The sequence below is a fragment of the Cercospora kikuchii genome (genome assembly GCF_019650295.1).
Source record: "Cercospora kikuchii DNA, contig_00009, whole genome shotgun sequence".
Lineage (NCBI taxonomy): Eukaryota > Fungi > Ascomycota > Dothideomycetes > Mycosphaerellales > Mycosphaerellaceae > Cercospora > Cercospora kikuchii.
The window spans coordinates 1654725-1665938 of record NW_025408590.1 but is presented as its reverse complement, the minus strand read 5'-3'; the positions used below and the strand labels follow the sequence as shown (position 1 = coordinate 1665938).

At 51.7% G+C, this 11214-nt stretch overlaps 5 protein-coding genes across 5 annotated transcripts; 4 read left to right on the top strand and 1 right to left on the bottom strand.

Annotated features, from left to right (window-relative positions):
• Window positions 1-411: 411 nt before the first annotated feature.
• CKM354_001276700 (uncharacterized protein) lies at window positions 412-920 on the top strand (the record flags this gene model as incomplete). The annotated part of the gene is made up of 2 exons (XM_044808292.1): window positions 412-574; window positions 637-920. 2 exons carry the CDS (start codon window positions 412-414, stop codon window positions 918-920), a joined length of 447 nt encoding a protein of 148 aa, XP_044664227.1.
• A 912-nt stretch (window positions 921-1832) lies between these two features.
• CKM354_001276600 (uncharacterized protein) lies at window positions 1833-3440 on the top strand (the record flags this gene model as incomplete). The annotated part of the gene is made up of 2 exons (XM_044808291.1): window positions 1833-3208; window positions 3389-3440. The coding sequence occupies 2 exons, from the start codon at window positions 1833-1835 to the stop codon at window positions 3438-3440; spliced, it is 1428 nt and encodes a 475-aa protein (XP_044664226.1).
• Window positions 3441-3654: 214 nt separating this feature from the next.
• On the bottom strand, window positions 3655-4936 carry CKM354_001276500 (uncharacterized protein; the record flags this gene model as incomplete). The annotated part of the gene is made up of 2 exons (XM_044808290.1): window positions 3655-4105; window positions 4620-4936. 2 exons carry the CDS (start codon window positions 4934-4936, stop codon window positions 3655-3657), a joined length of 768 nt encoding a protein of 255 aa, XP_044664225.1.
• Window positions 4937-7828: 2892 nt separating this feature from the next.
• Window positions 7829-8395, top strand: CKM354_001276400 (uncharacterized protein; the record flags this gene model as incomplete). The annotated part of the gene is made up of 3 exons (XM_044808289.1): window positions 7829-7959; window positions 8009-8064; window positions 8115-8395. The coding sequence occupies 3 exons, from the start codon at window positions 7829-7831 to the stop codon at window positions 8393-8395; spliced, it is 468 nt and encodes a 155-aa protein (XP_044664224.1).
• Window positions 8396-9006: 611 nt separating this feature from the next.
• On the top strand, window positions 9007-10712 carry CKM354_001276300 (uncharacterized protein; the record flags this gene model as incomplete). The annotated part of the gene is made up of 3 exons (XM_044808288.1): window positions 9007-9510; window positions 9564-9736; window positions 9785-10712. The coding sequence occupies 3 exons, from the start codon at window positions 9007-9009 to the stop codon at window positions 10710-10712; spliced, it is 1605 nt and encodes a 534-aa protein (XP_044664223.1).
• Between the last annotated feature and the right edge of the window lie 502 nt (window positions 10713-11214).

The following is an 11214-nucleotide window of genomic DNA, read 5'->3' as shown; positions in this document are numbered from 1 at the left end:
CGATAGCACTCATTGCCTTCTACCAGAACTTCTCCTCTGCTGGGCCATGCGAAGCACAAAGCGTCGGGATCGTGCGGACATGTTCTGGATGTGTGCGGAGCCAATCAACGCGCGAAAGCAGCATCTGAGTTCCGCATAAGCCGTATTCCACATGAAGTGGAAAGCAAGACAGTGATATGGAACCTCATGAAGCCTATTCTGTGGGGCAATCGCTGTACAGACCGGAGTTAAGTTTCGTGAGAGCTATGGTACTGCGAACATACAAGATTATGAGACTCCACACAGCCTATGTTCGACCACCTGTCGCTTGTGTAAAAAAACGCCCTTTGATAAAAAGGTTTCCTCTCCTCGGTACCTGTTCTTGTGCTTTGTGTGACAAACTGACATCATCCCAAACCGACATTGTCCAACATGAAGTGGACAGGTCTCGCCGCTTTTGCTGCACTAGCTACCTGTACATCGGCGGAGAAACTTAGGAAGAAGGTCTGGTTCGCAGATACTTATCGGGCGAACTCGACGGAGCTCCTCCAATGCGTTGATCAGATGCGACGAGACCTGGAGCAGAATCCGCTGAGTAAGTTTCCATTCGGGTAGACACAAGATAAGGTAATGCTGATTACTGTATTCTTCGCAAAGAGAACCGCATAGGAGGCTATAAGTGCGGAGATCGCTGGTGGCAGTACGGTAATGTCCACATAGACTGGGACATCACAATCGAGAGCAGCTTGGCGGGTTTCCGGATGTGCGAGGATGATCTCGTGCAAGCGGCCTACAATGCTACGACTTGGTTACAGTGCAAGGTACGCAAAGGCACGAATGTCGTCCACAGATATGTCGCCTACTCGCCTCTCGACTACGAAGCGTGCTTCTATATGCACGCACCATGCAAGCCTGACAGCAAGGAAGTGTACAATGGTTGAGCTTTGCGTCTGCGAAAATAAGGATGGATACCAGAAAGCTGTTCTGGCAAAGCTTTCGGCTGCCTTCTGGACTGGAGACGGTCAGCTTGGGTCATGCTGTTGCTCTTGTGCGCCGATGAGGCACTGGGACTCTATCGTGTTAGCAGAGGGTGCGAGCTTTCCACTTGTTCTTCGCAGGTCAGGAGATGGGGAACTCTCTGCTGGTTTAGACTCGCCGACGGCACTAACGGGAGCGTCGCCAAATCTTTCAGATACCTTCTAGGAAATGGGACTGTCATGAGACAAAGCTTCAACCTCGATTTACCACAGAAAGCGGATTTCTGACAAAGTTCGAAGCTGCGAGAAGGATTTGGTTGCAGCTCATGTGCTCCTGGGCCACCGATCACCCAAAACCTGTCTCTCGAGCACTGGAGTAATTCGAGGTGTCGAGGGTGCTGACCCTGCAGTGAGTTGTGTGGAACATCAAAGGAAGAGGCGTGTCTCCTGCTGACGACTGCTGCTGTAGAATGCCCGTCGATGTGCTTTTGAGGATTCAAGCTTCCCGTCGGGCATGCCACCTCTGCATGCTCGTTTCGCCTGTTTTGCATGCCACTAATGCAGTTCGCCTAGTTCATCGGTTCCTCCGGTTATATTGTGGAGGATCACAATGCAGTTGGAAAGTATGGAAACGTGGCAAAGCTATCTGAATCAATACATGCCCCTCGACTGCTGAATCAAGACGAGCACAGATCTGCGCCTCCGCCGTTCTACACTGCAGCCGCACATCTCCCCCACTGCTGACAATTTTACGCCTGCCTTGCGGCTGGAGGCAGAGTAGCTGAGCAGCACTACACTAGGCAGAGACACGAGGACCGGAAGAGCACTCGCAGCTTTCAGAAAAGCACGTAATTTGTTGTTCACCGCGCATACAGCATGCCAACGCCATCTTTCAAGCTGCTCGATTCAACGACAATCTTTGAGGCGATCCAGATTGCCACTGCGAGCGTCATTGCATATGCCGTAAGCAGAGCAATCTACAATCGCTACTTCCACCCTTACAGCCGCTTTCCTGGCCCATTTTTAGCCTCTATATCGGACGTGTGGTACTTCTGGCGTGTACGACATGGCTTAGCCGGACACAATGATCTCCGATTGCACGCAAAATATGGGCCGATGGTTCGCATCACACCAGGTCAAATTCAAATTTCCGATCCAGCTGCGATAGAGACTGTATACGGCCCAGGCAACGTCTTCCCCAAAGCAGAGTTCTACTCTGGCTTCGATCCCAGTATCGGTCCTCGAGCTGGCAATTTCGAAGAGAGAGACGAGGCGAAGCATTCAGTCAGACGCCGAATCGTGGCTCCGCTGTATACTCAAGCTTCGATTCTGCAATTCGAGCCCTGTGTGGACCGCCTGATAGCCCTCTTCTACGAAAAAATGGACTTTCTGGTGGAAGAGAAAGCAGGGTTCGATATGTCAGCTTGGCTCAGGAAATACACTTTCGACGTCGTTGGAGAGATCTTCTATGGTAGGCAAGGAGGTTTTGGTTTCATCGGAGATGATATCGACTATAACAACTGGTGTGCGTTGATGGTGACGATGCCACCTTTATCTTCTGCCATCACTTACATCTCCAAGCCATTGAGGCCAATGATTTTCGCTGCGGAGATGATCTACCCAAGCACGAGAACTGGAGCGAGAGGCTTTTTCGAAGTCATCACGCAATCACACAAGGCAGTCAAACAGCGCTTACAAGAACGTGCGACGCAGCAATCAAAGCCCAAGAATGACCTTCTGAACAGGCTCCTGGATCTCGTCAACACATCGCCAGACCCAAAAAAGCACTGGACAGAACTCGATGTCACAGCCGAAATTTGGACAATGATCTGGGCAGGCAGCGACACAACAGCCATCGCTCTGACGAGCATCTTCTACCACCTTCACAAAAACCCTACAACCCTCGAGAAACTACGCCACGAAATCGACCAAGCCTTTGCCGAAGGCCGATTGACGTACCCTCTGCGATTCAGCGCCTGCACCAAGCTCCCCTACCTCCACGCAGTAGTCCGCGAAGCAATGCGCATGCATTCCTCCCTCGGTCTCGGCCTGCCCCGAGTCGTCCCTCCAGGCGGAGAAACCATCTGCGGCGAGTTCTTTCCCGAAGGACAAGGCGTAATCATGAACGCCTGCGTCATCAATTTCGACAAGAACATCTTCGGCGAAGACGCAGATCAATTCATACCTGAACGCTGGACACGAAGTGGCGTAGAAAAAGCCAATGAGATGGAGAGACATATGTTGCAATTCGGGTAGGGACCGAGGATTTGTATCGGAAAACATATCACCAATATTGAAATGTACAAACTTCTCCCGACTATTCTGCGTGACTTTGAGTTTGTTGGGTTGGAGGATAAGACGTGGAAGGTTTTTGGAGGTTGGTTTCATCACCAGAGTGGTGTTGATGTGAGGGTGCGGAGACGCAGACCAAGGGATGAGAATGCTACTGTTGAGATCCCAGAGGGAAAGTGGCGGGAGGAGTGATATTACGGACGGGACATGCGTCTTTCGATCAATATAATCTGCTTTGCCGGCGGCTTTCAGCGGCTTTCGCTCTTGGAGTTGCCGATAACTCGCAGCATCTCATCATGTTTCAATACTCAGTGCCCTCTCGATCAATGTCTGTAGCCACGCCGAGTGCTACAGTTGCGCTCGCAACAATCCGAGAGGCCGCTCTGCTTCCCGAACCCACCGCCGTTTACTTCACCTCATACCATGCCGAATCCCCTCCATCACCCAGCAGCTGGTCAAAGTAGACAGATTTGTTATCCCGATCACACAATATGAGATGGAATCGAATATTATGATCCCTCTCATCCCTCCCCACCCAGTCCAGCGTTTTCGCGGCCGCATATGCCTCCGGACATTGACTGTCATACATGATCCGGGCTCCATACCTCAACCTCTTGTCCAATCTCTTGATACACCGCTCTCCTTCAAGCTTATGAGTCTCAGTCAAGTACTGGATCGCCTCCTCCACGATATCTGACATCTTTGCTTCTGTGCCAGGGATTTGCAGGGCGCAGAATTGGTTCGAAAAATCGAGGAGGTGCGAGTCTTGGAAAAACTTTCCGAGGTCGATGGTGATATCCCAGCGGAAACCTTTCTTGACTCCGGGGCGAGGGAGGACATTTACTACCTGGAGATTCCTGAAGCCGAGATTTGACGGATCGCGTCAGTCGGAGATACTTTTTGTGAGAGGTGCGATAACTTACTTCGATGAGGAGGGTCCCTAGAGGTGGCTTCTGATCCATGAGGTTTTGGCCGTTCGTCATGATCTGCACATCTGGCAGCTCAACGTGGTGGATTTTCATCAGAAACACCAGGAGATCGCGGAATTTTGCCGTTCTTGCGAATGTTCGCATGTTGAATTTGTTGCCATCGTGCCGAACAGGTGAGGAGTAGCCACGCAGAGGTGAGTGGATGACCACAGTAAGAATAGGCTGATATCTCACTTTCGGCATGATGATGAGCCGTTTAGTTGATCTTTCAGTTGATGTTCATGTCAAAGCTGCGGAAGGTAGATTAGCCATTCTTTCCCTCACCTGAAGGCAGGTGCACGTGTGCTCTTGCTCACTTGATCACTGTTTCCTCAACCCAAAATAAAGGCCCAACCCAAGCCCCATTAGACAGCAAATCAGTAAAAGTACGCCACATACCCACCACTTCAACCTCCTCGATCGCTTCTTCGCTCTCTCCGCAGCCTCCAGATCGAGCTTCCCAGTCTCCCCGCCCGTGATAGTCGTCACAGTGTGTGCCGTGGAGATAGGTCGGAATCCACACTTTTCGAATTCTTCCCGCTGTTCGGTTACAGAAGCCATCCTCGAAGCCCGTATCGACATAACGCCACTCGACCTCACGTCCGAGTTCGAGCCATTGAAATTCATGTCCAGCGGAAGAGTTTGTGATTCGTGTTTCGCGTGTTCTTTTGGTGGTGGCGATGCTGCGGCGCTCGATACTAAGGTTGCTGTTGTCGCCATTGTCGAAATTGAGGTTGGCGAGGTTGGGGATATCGGCGATAACGTTGTTGAGGAAGGGTTTGAAGTCGCCGAGGAGTTTGAACGCGGGAATGTTGGTCGTTTGGTTGTGGGTGGTAACGGAGCGCAGGAGTTGACGAATTTATGGAATTCCAGATTAAGTGTTTTCAACTGAGGCTGGTGATGATAGTAGTGAGGGTAATCTTGAAGTTCGAGACAATCACTCAGCGACATGTTGGCTCATGTTCACTTCAGCGCGAATGATAGCCGACAAAAGGACAAGTGCTGAAGAAGAATGATGAAATCGCTCGGCTCGGATATCATTGAGCCCTCGAGGACCATTTCTTATCATCACATGAAGCCTTCACGCTGATGCTGACATGAAGTCGCCCGGTTGACCCGAGCTCCGTCCGCGAGGCGTTCTACTTTTCATACCGGAGACAATCTTGAAACTGCTCGATGGGGTGGCTGGGTGGACTGCTCCAAACCGTGAGACCCCGATTCGGTAGATGGAGTCGACCCTGTGCATGACGAAACAAACACAATCTTGGGCGTCAGTCTCAACGCATGAAAACGTATATCGCAAGTAACAGCGATAGAACTTTCGACGCGGCACCACTGTGGAATTAAGTTGATGTTACTTCGGAACAGTAGGTGCTCTGTCATCTGTCAAGCCGTTAGCAGGAAGGCCACGAGGTCAGAATAGGCTCAACCGCGGTTGCAGCTCATTCCCAGTCTTTAAACTTTGGGACCCTGCTCGAAACATGATACAGATCAGATCAGACATACTGTCGACGGGAAAATCTCGTTCGTAAAGAATTCGATTGCGATGTGCTGGCATGGCTAGCGAAATATGGCGTAAGCATCGTGACCGTTCACGCAGAAATGTCCTCAATGAGTTTCGAGATCACTGCAAGCTTCGAACGTCGTCCGTCTTCCACTTCCACGATCCCTGCAATGCCCTTCTCGCATGCTTCGCGTGTTCTTGAATGCGTTCTAATGAATCTGGCTTCCTGTCTGACGTGCAAAACGTGCTTTCCGAGCACCAACGCCAGAGAAAAGAGGCCGGCCGAGAGAAGGACGTATAAGAAGTTGGCACTCGGGACCAGGTCCTCCATTAGGCTCTTGACATTGTCCGTGACATCTCGGCCAGGAACAATCGACATGGCTCTCCAGCTTGCAGTGTTCAGACGCCATGGACGTGGAATGGTCAAGCAGAGATCGTGAACTGGACTTATGACGCTGTTCTGTTGGACTTGTTGTGCGCTGGGAATCATGATACTGCTAAGAGCTTAGCAATAAATCCATATACACGCTATGCTGTCATCAGCGTACATTTGGTGTCTTTGGTGTCCACTGTTGTCAGAGTCAGATCCGAAGCCGTCCGTTTCGACAATCGCTGGTCCGCTTTTGTGCTCGATAACGAATTCTTCTTCAGAAATGGCGAGATGATCCACGATCTGCCTGCAAAGCGTGAAGTCCTTGTGCCAGTTGAATATCTATGAGAATGAGAGGGGAAAGGGGAAGAGGGTGCGCAGAAGGCGAACGAAATCGCCAACGCCATGGTATCGCGGTCAACTCAATCAAGGACGGTGCGTGTGGCTGATGCGTACTGCGTGGGTTAATGAGTGGCTGTTCCGGCCACGCGCATTGCCTGTGGGCAGTGTGATGGTTATGCTTCGGGACGTGCTTACGTGGATCGTGGATGGTGCGAGTGAATGCGTGACTTCGCTGTCCGAAAGTTCGGCACAAATGCATCAGGAGTCCTAATAGCCCGATGTCCGCAGCAACTCTCATGGGTCAATTTGGCCATCCTAGTACCACGACTTTGAGTGCTTCCATGAGTATCACAAAAAGGATGGCACAACAGGCGGCGAACAGGGCACCGCAGACGCGAGTCTTTGATGAGAGGGAGTTTCCAAGTCATGCCGCCCCACTCCTGCGATCCCTCACTGGAAAGCGGCCAAAAATGGTCTCACTGCGTGCAATGCTGCAAGAAGGTCCCGAAAGGCATCCCATGCTAGGTCGTGGTGGTATCATCAGCCGACTGCGCAGAGTGCTGAATGCGCGCGCAGAGAGCGACGCGTTCGATGAGGCCGACATCGTCAATGTGGCTCCCTCGCGAGAGGTCTACATCCGCGCGCGACAGTCGCTGGAGGCCTCAGCCCGTCAGGACCAATTGCGCGATCTTGAACTGTGAGGAGTCGAGAAGTTGACCGGGAAATGGCTTGCTGGCACGTCTGTTTGGATACCTCATCTGAACTTTTCGTGCGCGCAAACGATCGACGCTGGCAGCCACAGCGAACAAACAGTTTCTCAACGCCGGTGCACGGTGCACCTCAGCAGGTGTTGTTGTTCTGGTCGCGGTGGATCATGATGGTTGCTTTTGCTGAAAGCGTGATGCTGGAGAATGGAGATTTGCGACAGGAATCTGCCAAGACACGCTGAGGCAGCAAGGCAACACAGCAGCACAGCACCTCCCTCGTGTTCTAGGAGGTATGTTTCGCTCTTGCAAATACCCCCAAGCCACAAGTCTTGAGCACATTTGGCGATCGCATCCATTTGTTCGCAAAGGAGCAATCAGAAGAAGAGCACGGTGAAAGCATGCCGTCTGCGCCACTGCTAAGCCCTCGCCGAGGCCGCGGTGCATCCTGAATGACGACTGCAAACGCCCTACGTCACAATTGCCAACAATGCGCCGCAGCGATTGTGGGGATCATGTGTGCCACTCTCTGCTGTTATATCAAAGCGGAGGCCATGCCAGCGGGCTGCAAGTCGGCACGGAAGCTCTTCTCATCCATTTTATGCACAGCATACCTTAATGTTAACTGAAGTCACGACTCAAACTCTCGGCCCCATCGTAATTGTCCACCACCCGACAGCGTCCAATTAAATATGGCCACCCAATGTTATTACAACCGGTTTGGCAGGAGAGTCTGTAGGAGAACCGCATGGGGAGGCTGGGGAAGATGGGTGTTGCTGGCAGTTCTTATCGGAGCAGCACTGCTCCTGTTGATCCTGTTTGCGTAAGTTGATGCATTCCTCGAATGAATATGCTTTTCTAACGAAACACAGTTGCATTTCCTCGAGACGCCGAAGAAAGCTTGGACGAAAGCCATTCTATGGCACAGGTATGATGGCCCATGCTCCACAGATGTATGCGATACTGACAGTGCCACAGGTTGGGCTGCACCGGGAACATCAGGAGGTCCTGTGAAGTATAACAATAGCAACAACCCACCGCCCATGCAGCAAGGCTACAACAACCAAGGCTACAACAACTCATACAACAACAACAATAATGCGCAGCCATATTACTCTGGTGGGCAAAACAACGACTACTACAACCCGGGCAACAACTATGGCAACTCGAATTATGGCAACAATGGGCAGACAGGCGGATACGAGCCTCCCAACTACCCACCCCCGGCTCAGACTCGGAATGACGGCGTTATCAGATAGTGAAGGACTTTCGACGAAACATAATGAGATACGAATGTATAATACGAAGACTGGAACAGTGGGATTGGAACAACAGAACTGGCAGCGAGATGTACAGAACAAGAATGAGATGAAAGCTACAATGTGGCAGCGTATTGGCGCGTTGCGCGAACTCGAATGACTACGCACTGAAGTATGTCATAACATAGTCTCTATCCAGCAATCTCATTTTGTGATACACATGTCCAGTCTCGCGAATCTCGTGTGGTCTAAGGAACACATGCATGAATCAATGCCTAAGCGCCAGGCAGCTGCAGCTAGCTGCACAGCCCACTCTCCACTTCCGCCAAGCAATCTCGAACCTCTGAACATGATCCCCCTACGGCTACCACATCAAACGACCAATTGTCCAATTGTTGATATACAGTCCCGGGAATATCTGACAAGTATACAGTAGTACCTGCTATTCGACGCCAGGACCTCGCAAAGGGCAGCTTTGACCGAAAAGCAAGAGAGCACGAGAGTTGGCCCCCAAGACCAGCGGCTATCCAGCTTCAAGAACAAGAAGTATTCGCGATAAAGACAGAACGCAAATCGAGTCTCCAGAAACCGTCAAAGCAGATCCTTCAAACATGTGCTCCATGGCTCCTTTCACGTCCAACTCATCTCGCCTCAGCCCTCCCAATAGCGAAGGCAAAGAAGAACCCTACCACCTTTTCGACGACGTCCTCGACCTCACCTCAGCCAAGTCCGCCGACCATGACCTCCACTTCCTCACCGCTCTCCGCTCAACCCACCCTGACCACATCATAACCACCATTCCCGTGACCAATATCCCGCTCCTTGCCTTCGCTTCTGCGGGTTTCGCCACTTCGATCCTCGACCTCGAAACGGACTCTTTCGCTTCCTGGCGGGGTTACATAGGGCCTTCTGGACAAGCTCGAAACGGGAGTTTGGCGGAGAATGTGCATTTCGCAAAGTATCGGTATCTGTGGCAGGAGCAGGAGTTTGTCGTTTGGTTGGTGGGAGCGGTGCAGTATGTGGCGCATGTGAGGGAGAGGAGAGAGCATCCTCTGGGGCCGAGTAGGGTGACGGATGAGTTGATTAGGGCTGTGGGAGGGTGGCTATTGGATGGAGTGAGTCGCACGTCTTCTATTCTCTTGCATATTGCTAACGTGTGCTTGGTTAGGTCGTCTGGGTTTATGATGGCTACTGGTATCAGGACAAGAAGCTTTTCCAGCAGGTGCAGAAGGCCACTTGGGATAAGGTTATCTTGGATGAGAACATGAAGACGGAGTTGACTGAAGTTTCTGAAAAGTTCTTCAGCAGTAGAGATGTTTATGATGACCTTGGTGTGCCTTGGTAAGTGCTTTCATCACCTCAGTGCCAGCTGTTGCTGATATCTCTCAGGAAGCGAGGTTTGCTCTTCCATGGACCTCCAGGCAATGGCAAAACAATCTCCATCAAAGCCTTGATGCACACACTGCTGAATCGAAAGGAACCAATCCCGACACTATATGTCAAATCTGCACCCATGACCTATAACATCCAACAAGTGTTTGGGCAGGCCCGATCATTGGCACCATGCATGTTGATCTTGGAGGACATTGAGACCATTGTCACACCCGCAACTCGGTCGTACTTCTTCAACGAAATGGACGGCATTGAGGACAACAGCGGTTTGTTCGTCGTCGGCTCTACGAACTACCTCGAGAAGCTCGATCCGGGACTCACCAGCAGGCCAAGCCGTTTCGATAGGAAGTATCTCTTTCCACTTCCAAATGAGCACGAGCGGACGCTCTACTGTCAGTTTTGGAAGAAGAAGCTGGCTCATAACGAGACAGTTGAATTTCCCGAGCTGCTCTGTCCAGCAATGGCGTCCATCACTGAGGGCTTCAGCTTCGCATTCTTACAGGAATGCTTTGTTGGGAGCATGCTATCTCTGGTGCACAAGGCTGATGTTACTAGCGACGGGCACGGTGACAAGAACCTCGACAAGTATGAACTCTGGCGAGCCTTCAAGAAGCAGGCGGACGTGCTGCGGAAGGAGATTCGAAACGAATCTGAAGAAATCGCTGAGCAGCAGCAGTCGAGGCCATTCCACAGCCCTTTGCCAATGCCTGCGCTCTCAAAGCCACCTTTCTCCAGCCTAGGGGCGCTCCACAGACCGCCACAGGGTCTAACGGGACTACTGGCGGGTGGCGCTTTCGAACAGAGCAAAGGTCAAGATCTTCCCAATCTGATTGGCAAGCTCGATATGCAGGATGGCGGCGATGTTGCTCGATTGAATGCAGGAAAGCGCACCGTCATCAACCCAGCTGCGTACGAACTGAAGTGAAGAAGATGGTACACTTGTATATGTACGGCGAAGTAGTCGTCAGCTGAGGGGAGGCCCTTGGTGCGGGAGGACGGGAAGCTCGCTTGGAAGAGCTCGATTTGACTGTAGCATTCGTCAGCTGAGACAAGAGAGTTCACGCATCGTCTCTTGGCCCCTTCAAGCACTGTCATCAAGCAGCACAGTCCTGCGGGTATATCGGAGTGATGTTGCAGACAATCGATTGTTCGGTGGAGTAGACTCGTTCAGCCACGAATCACCGCCGCATCGGATGTGCAGACCGAGCACAAACAGCGTTTCGCAGGGATGAGAAACAGGGAAAGAGCGGAGCTTGACGTTGCTTGGCCAAGCTTGTCTGGAATTGGTGTGGCTGATCACGCCAGCATGGTGGACAGGATCCAGCCTGCGCCTTGCATCTGCTTAGTACAGAACTCCCGCCGGCGCTTTCGATTTGGGGGTTCGCAGCGTGTGTACATGACGCGCGCCTTCCTCCCCTGCACCGATG